We start from the raw sequence: 8,233 nt of genomic DNA on the forward strand, positions 1-8,233 counted from the left end.
CATCATCATCTCCAATAGTAACATCTATTGATTCAAGATGTCTTATAATCAAATTAAAATCATTCAAATGTTTAGCAATTAAATCCCTATCCTTCATTTTCAAAGAATAAAAACATCTTTTAAGATAGAACTTTTTAGACAAACTTTTAGTTTGGTATATTATGGTAATCATCTAAATTAACATTAATCATTAAATCTCTTATGAAGAGATTAAATACATGAAGTTTCTAAACAAAACAAAAAAACTAATTTAGAAACTAGATAAATTAACTAAATATTACATAATTGACCGTTAATATCAAATATGTTAAATATTAATCTAATTCCCTCCCTTAATGGTCAATTTGTCAACTACACCAAGTTTCCCCCTAAATTTAAAAAACTTATTCAGGCTCAGAGACTTGGTGAGAATATTTGCAATCTGATCCTATGTCAGAACATATTGTAATTCAACTGATTCATCTTCTACCAACTTGCGAATGTAATGACAATGAATTTCAACATGCTCGGTACGTTCATGAAAGACTAGAATCTTGGCCAGTTTGAGCACCCCTTGATTATTAGTGTACAAGGGAGAAGGACCTGCTTGAGTCATTTGCATATCAGAAAGCATTATTCATAGCCAAACTACCTCACATGTTGCCTTAACTATTCCTTGATATTCTACTTCAATTGAGGAAAGAGCCACTTCCTATTACTTCTTGTTGGTCCATGTTATAGCACCTGTACCCAAACTGAATACATACCCAAAGGTGGATTTTTTGTCATCCATTGAACCTTCCCAATCAGAGTCTATATAACCAGTCATCTATGGATCCTTGCACTTGCTATACATAATGCCAAAATTTGAAGTGCCCTTCACATATCGTAGCACACACTTCACTACAACCCAATGATCAAATTTTGAGGCTATCATGAAGTGAGATATGTAGCTCACGACAAAACTGAGATCAAGTCTAATAGAAGTGAGATAAATGAGGCTACCCACTAGTTGCATGAATACTATTTCATCCACCATAGGTGAATCAGACTTGGTTAACAACTTCAACCATTTCTCCATAGATGTGGAATAGGGTTTATAATCCTGCATCCAAAATTTATCAATTAGACTTTCGACATACTTAGACTGGGAGATAAAAATATTGTCACTAGTCTGCCAAACCTCAACACCTAAGCAGTAATGGAGAAGCCCCAAATTTGTCATGTCAAAATCTCGATGCAAATCCTATTTGATTGTTGCAATCAAATGTGCTAGACTGCATGTAATGATTAAGTCATCAACATAAACAACAAGAAAAATAATATCATCACCAAAGCGTTTGACATACAAATTAGTGTCAAAGGGATTGCGTTGAAAACCATGATCAACCAGGTATTGATCAGTCTTGATGAACCAGGCTCGAGGATCATGTTTCAGGTAATATAGTGCTTTCACCAATCTGCAAACATAATGTTCCTTACTGGGAACCTTGAAACTAGGAGGTTTTGTTATACAAACTTCTTCCTATAACTCACCATTAAGGAAGGAAATCTTAACATCCATTTGATGGAGTTTCCATCCAAACTGGGTTGTAATAGCGAGAAGATGAATTGTGCTCATCTTGACAACATGAGAAAAAGTCTCCTCATAGTCAATGTCCTCTCACTATGTGAATCCTTGAGCTACTAACCTTTCCTTGTATTTATCCAGAGTACCATCTACATGATACTTGACCTTGTAAACCCATTTGTAGCTGATAGTTTTCTTCTTAGGAGGAATATTAGAAAGGTTCCAAGTGTGATTCTTCAGAAGACTGGTATTTATCTTCCATAGCCTTTTACCACTCAAGAATTCCTTAGCCTCTGGATATGTCTGAGGCTTATAGATGATATGCATGTTGGTCATAAGAGAAAATTCAGTATGTTTTGTTTCTTGTTCTTTCTACGAATTGATCTTCCCTCAATGAGCTCATCATCATGAAGAGACTCAATAGTCTTGACCCACCATTTAGGCTGAAGAGTAAAAGTACCAATATTTGGTATAGGAGAAACAACATCTCCTGGGGATACTGGAACAAAGTCATCTGAATGTAGATCTTGAAGAAATTCAGGTGACATAATATCACACCTAGGAGAATCCTCATCTTGAAAGTCAGAATGATCTAAAGCCCTGCCATTAGGTGATCCTAAAAGAAGATGTACACCCAAATGAAAAGCCTTCAGCTGATCCTCAAGACTCATAATAGTAGAAGAAAGAAAAGGACAAGTAGTCTCATCAACTACGACATCATGACTGAATATGAGATGATTTGTTTCCACATTAATTAGCCTGTATGCCTTGTGATAGTCGTTGTAACTACTAAACATAAGTTTCTATCTCTTGGGATCCAACTTGACACGCTTGGCTTCTAGAATCTATACATGAGTAGTAGAACCAAAGACTTTCAAATGGCCCACCTTAGGCTTGTGTCATGACCAAGCTTCTTTAGGAGTCAACTTAATGACCTATGTAGGAGACCAATTCAGAAGATAAACTACAATATAAATCACTTCAACCTCATATTTCTTAGGAACATTTCTATGCTCCATCATAGAATGGGCCATTTCAGTAATGGTGTGATTCCAACGTTCAACTACACCATTCTATTGAGGGGTGTATGGTATGGTAATTTGGTGCTTAATGTCATGTGTAGCACAAAAGGTGGAGAAATCAGATGAACAAAACTCCCCCACATTATTTGACCTTAGAGTAACAATCTGAGAACTTGACTCCTTCTCAACTAAGGACTTATACTACTAAAAAGTACTAAGCACATCTGATTTATTCTTAAGAAAATACACCCACATTTTTCTACTGAAATCATCAACAAATAATAAAAAGTACCTTGACCTAGTAATAGGAGTGTTCATTAGTCCACATACATCGCCGTGAACCAATTGAAGTACCTTGGAGGCTTGCCAAGAATCACCATCTAAGAATGGTGTCCAATGCTGCTTCCCAACTTGACAAGCTCCACAAATTAAATGATTTTGAGTTTGGATCTTAGGTAGACCAACAACCAAACCCTCTTGAGATAACTGAGAGAGATAGTGCACATTCAAATACCCATAACGGTATGCCAAAGATTGCTAATGGAAGAACTTCTAGCTGCCATGGCATGCTCTCGAGAATCACCTGAATCAACAAGTCTGTAAAGAGCATGATCCTCAAGTCCCATGATAATTGTAGCGGGGGTCTCCCTATCAACAATACTACAAGTTGTTCTCAATGGTGATCACTCTCAAGGATAAGGTTGAGCCTTGATAAAATCCATGGTTATGGTTGAGTGAACCTTGCTCCTTATGCTCATGATCATTTGAGCTCTTTGGAGGTTGGCTTCAGCCTTATTCTTTTGCCACTAGTTCTTTAATGCTTAATTTGCTTTGTTAGGTTGTGGTTGGGCTGCTAAATGTCTATGTTGTATCTTACTGCAACATTCTATTGAGGGTTTCGAATCCGTGAAAAATATGAGGGTTTCAGGTCCCTTCAAAACTTGTATAGGGTTTTGGGTCACCTCGAAACATGTTTTTTTCCTTAATCAAAATAATACTGCAAGTGTGCGAACTAAAATTTATATCCATTTGGGGAGAATGCCTCATGATCTGGCTAACTGAGAGAAGATTAAGTTTTATGCCTGAAACATAGTATTCATTGAGTAATATCAAATTTCTCCCTCTAGAGTGAATTTGTATGTTGCCCTTACCGACAATAGTATACTCCTCTCCTCCTCCAAAGATCACTAAATCAGAGAATGGTTCAAATTTCATGAACCGATCTTGATGATGAGTAAAATGTCAAGAAGCCCTTGAATCGATATACCAAGCATAAGATTTCTCTGGATCTGCAGTTCTTTTGGCCATAAAGGCATAGAAGGTAGATTCTTTATGATCAGAGTGCTCTATGACATTTTCTTTGGGTTGAGACCCTCCCTTCTTATTTTTCTCGGAAGCCAATTGATTGTGACAGTTAGCCTTCATGTGACCATACTTGTGACAATAGTTACACTAAACGTTCTTTTTCTTCTTGCAATCCTAAGAAGGACATGAGCCTTTTGGCTGAGAAGATTGACCTTTCCCTTTATCCTTAGCAGAAGATTTAGTAGAGAATGCTTGTTCTATGGAGGATGAACTGGAATTACTACTAAACTACTGTCTCCAATTATCCCATTGTAGAAGCTTATTGCAAAGATCTAGAAACATCAAATCAACATTTGTTGAAGTACTGTTGAGTGTTTCAATGAAATGCTCATAAGATTTTGGTATATTTTTTAGAGTAATCGCGACCATATTTTCTTCCTCCATTTTTTGACCAATAGCCTCTAGCTAGTTGTGAATATCCTTTATCTTTGTCAGATGCTCCTAAAGAGATATTTTCTCATCCATTATGATCATGAAGAGCATAATATTGAGAAAGAATGCACGAGTCTTATCTAATGTTTCATGGAAACCTTTCAGGTGCTTCTAGATCTCAACAATTGTCTTGTTGGACGACATTTGAGGCAACTGATCATCAATCACTGAAAGTTTGATGAGCATGATCACTTCACAGTTGCGCTTGTCATACTTGTCTTGGTCCTTTTCGGTTGTCATGGGTCTAGTTTGAGTGCCCAAAACAACTTGATCAAGGAAATGATATATATAGGAGTTGAGAAAATACAACACCACAGGAGCCCAAATAATCTCAGCGAGTTGAAAAACCTGTTACAAGGAGAAGCAATGAACCAAATCACAGAAGGAAAGAATACACAGGAAAAATATGCTCCAAAATGTATTGTCAATAATAATCCTTCTTCATACAATGAAAAGAAAGAACTCAACCTTTAATAGGTCAAGAAACCCTAAAAGGGAAAACCTAGGTTTGCACATAATAATTAATTATATGCACCTAAAGTTAGCTTTAGTGTAAAAGAGATAAAGGGAACTTAAATAATTAAACAAATAATATTTACTTAATCAAGTAAATACCTGAATACTCTAACACCCCCCCTTAAGCTAGACTTAGGGAGAAGCTAAAACCTAGAACAGCTACTGAAAGCAATTAAGATGGGTCTTGACAACAAGGCCTGATCAGGTACCCAAATACAATGAAATCTCTATGAACTGGAGAAATAGAGAAAACCACGTGGGAACAAAACTCTACTCCAAAAAGAGATGGAAAAGAACACCACTGAAGCATGAAGAACGTGCAAACTCTGTCGAAGAATAACTGCTGATCTGAAGAACCTCCACTGAAATAGAACATGACCAGGTAGAGAAGACTGTAATTTGCATGAGTGCCCTCAAATGACACTACTCGAATCAAGAGGCAAACAAAGCAAAAACAACTGAAATCGAAGATACAGATGGTATGAGAAACCAAAGCCTGAAGAGCTGATCAATTGAACCACATAAGCAGTAGAACCAACAGGATAAACCTCCCCATAATGCGGAAGTGGGAGAGGGACAGGAACACTAAAAAGGATAACAAAAAAAAAACTGCATGACGAAGAACCAAGAACATCAAAGGTGCTGAGACACATCATCATGAGGTGAATGTCATGGAAGGAACACTCACTGAACAAAAGAAGATGGCAAACAACAGGTAAACATCAACCCCCTCATGGTACTTGATCAATAGTGCATGTACAACAAGACACAAAATATGCAAGATTCCAAGTAAACCTAGGTTTTCCCTTTTACACTTAAGCTAACTTTAGGTGCATATAATTAATTATTATGTGCAAACCTAGGTTTTCCCTTTTAGGGTTTCTTGACCTATTAAAGGTTGAGTTCTTTCTTTTCATTGTATGAAGAAGGATTATTATTGACAATACATTTTGGAGATTATTGAGCTCTCATCTTTTGGAGCATATTTTTCCTGTGTATTCTTTCCTTCTATGATTTGCTTCATTGCTTCTCCTTGTAACAGGTTATTTGGCTTGCAGAAGATCTTTAGGCTACTGTGGGGTTGTATTTCTCAACTCCTATATGGCATCAAAGCCTCAGATTTGTAGCTACCTGTTCTTGTTTTAGCTTCTCCCTAAGTCTAGCTTAAGGGGGGGCATTTTTGCCTTGTTTGCCTCCTGATTTGAGTAGTGTCATTTGAGGGCACTCATGCAGATTACAGTCTTCTCTACCTGGTCATGTTCTATTTTAGTGGAGGTTCTTCAGATCAGCAGTTATTCTTCAACAAAGTTTGCAGGTTTTTCATGCTTCGGTGGTGTTCTTTTTATCTCTTTTTGGAGTAGAGTTTTGTTTCCACGTGGTTTTCTCTATTTCTCCAGTTCATAGAGATTTCATTGTATTTGGGTACCTGATCAGGCCTTGTTGCCGGGACCCTTCTTTATTGCTTTCAGTAGTTGTTCTAGGTTTTAGCTTCTCCCTAAGTCTAGCTTAAGGGGGGGTGTTAGAGTATTCGGGTATTTACTTGATTAATTAAACACCCCCTTAAGCTAGACTTAGGGAGAAGCTAAAACCTAGAACAGCTACTGAAAGCAATAAAGATGGGTCTCGGCAACAAGGTCTGATCAGGTACCCAAATACAATGAAATCTCTATGAACTGGAGAAATAGAGAAAACCACGCGGGAACAAAACTCTACTCCAAAAAGAGATAAAAAGAACACCACTGAAGCATGAAAAACCTGCAAACTCTGTTAAAGAATAATTGCTGATCTGAAGAACCTCTACTGAAATAGAACATGACCAGGGAGAGAAGATTGTAATCTGCATGAGTGCCCTCAAATGACACTACTCGAATCAGGAGGCAAACAAGGCAAAAACAACTGAAATCGAAGATACAGATGGCATGAGAAACCAAAGCCTGAAGAGCTGATCAATCGAACCATAGAAGCAGTAGAACCAACAAGATAAACTTCCCCATAATGTGGAAGTGGGAGAGGGACAGGAACACTGAAAAGGACAGCAAAAAACAACTGCATGACAAAGAATCAAGAACATCAAAGGTGTTGAGACACATCACCATGAGGTGAATGTCATGGAAGGAACACTCACTAGACAAAGGAAGATGGCAAACAACAGGCAAACATCAACCCCCTCATGGCACTTGATCAATAGTGCATGTACAACAAGACATAAGATATGCAAGATTCCAAGTAAACAATGCATGATGGCACTTTATTTCAGTGTGTTTGCAGAAATACAAGTTATAATGATAAGAAGACTGGAAATAGAAACGTGAACCAAAATAGAGACACCCTACTCAGAGAAAATATCCTAGGACCTGAAACAACCATGATATCCACCAGAGTGCTGAAAAGAAAAAAATTGAATAAAGTATGCATGGAGAAGAATCTGGAAATAAAACTCAGATTGCTGGAAAGTACATAGCACACACTTTCCGAAAATATAAATTTTTCAAAAAACAGAGGTCGGATGCTCATTTTATGGCTCCCGGAGTGCAAAAACTAGACCTCACTTTGACTGGAAAAAAACACAGTCAAACAAAAAAATTGGAAAAAATTACCAAAACCATGAGGTCAACCTTGGAACCAAATTTCTGACGCCTATTCGTTTTCGAAAAAATGACTCCGTATGCCCAAGATATGGCGAAAAAACCAAACCCCCCCCTGAAAAAGCCAAAAAAGGGAGTCTGGTGGCTTGTTTGGGCGGAGGTGGCTAGGGAGCGGCGCTTCGGTGGTAGCCTAGTGGTTCTCTGGTGGCGAAGAGAAGCTCCGGTGGTAGCCCGGGTGGAGCAACGCTCGCATACAGAGCAGAGCTGCTGGGTGGTGCGGCGGTGGTGCTTTCGAGCGGAGCAGGGCCGCTTGGGCGGTGGTGGGCCGTAGGTGGCGGCCAAGGAGCTGCATCGGCCTGCGACAAGGGAGGTTGGGGAGGGAAAAGCGACGGGGGCCATAGGCGGTGGCCGTGGGGCTGGCGGGGGCCAGGAGGCGGCAGTCGAGGAGCAGGGGGCCGCAGGCAGAGTAGGGCAGCTGGAGCGGGGAGCCACAAGCGGAGCAGGGTAGCCGGAGGGGCTGCTGGGTGGCCGCCGGGAACGGAAGGCTAGTGGGGGCTAGAGGGGGCCGTAGAGGCCGGACTAACAAGCCTATCAGTCCGGTACCCTACGGTACCCACAAACCAAAATTTCAACCCCCAAAAAAATATATTTAAAAAAAAAAAAAAAATATTCGCCTCTGCCCTTTTTTTTTTTTTTTGAAGATTTTTTTTCAAAAACTTACGGCTTTTCCCAATTTTTTTTATTTTTTATTTTTGTATTTTTTT

The 8,233-nt window shown here is 38.9% G+C and overlaps 1 protein-coding gene across 1 annotated transcript; it reads left to right on the forward strand.

The window, feature by feature from the left end:
* The first annotated feature begins 2,574 nt into the window (after positions 1-2,574).
* On the forward strand, positions 2,575-8,018 carry LOC131077126 (tapetal oleosin GRP-16-like). The gene is made up of 2 exons (XM_058014557.1): positions 2,575-2,639; positions 7,688-8,018. Exons 1-2 carry the CDS (start codon positions 2,575-2,577, stop codon positions 8,016-8,018), a joined length of 396 nt encoding a protein of 131 aa, XP_057870540.1.
* Positions 8,019-8,233: the final 215 nt, after the last annotated feature.

The sequence above is a fragment of the Cryptomeria japonica genome, chromosome 9 (assembly GCF_030272615.1).
Source record: "Cryptomeria japonica chromosome 9, Sugi_1.0, whole genome shotgun sequence".
NCBI classification, from domain to species: Eukaryota; Viridiplantae; Streptophyta; class Pinopsida; order Cupressales; family Cupressaceae; genus Cryptomeria; species Cryptomeria japonica.

What these genes read in the sequence shown, in the direction of transcription:
- LOC131077126 (XM_058014557.1), top strand. Translation starts at nt 2,575, where the DNA reads ATGGGCCATTTCAGTAATGGTGTGATTCCAACGTTCAACTACACCATT. An exon ending in ATTCTATTGAGGGGTGTATG is followed by an intron (nt 2,640 to 7,687) that starts GTATGGTAATTT and finishes GGCGAAGAGAAG; the next exon opens with CTCCGGTGGTAGCCCGGGTG.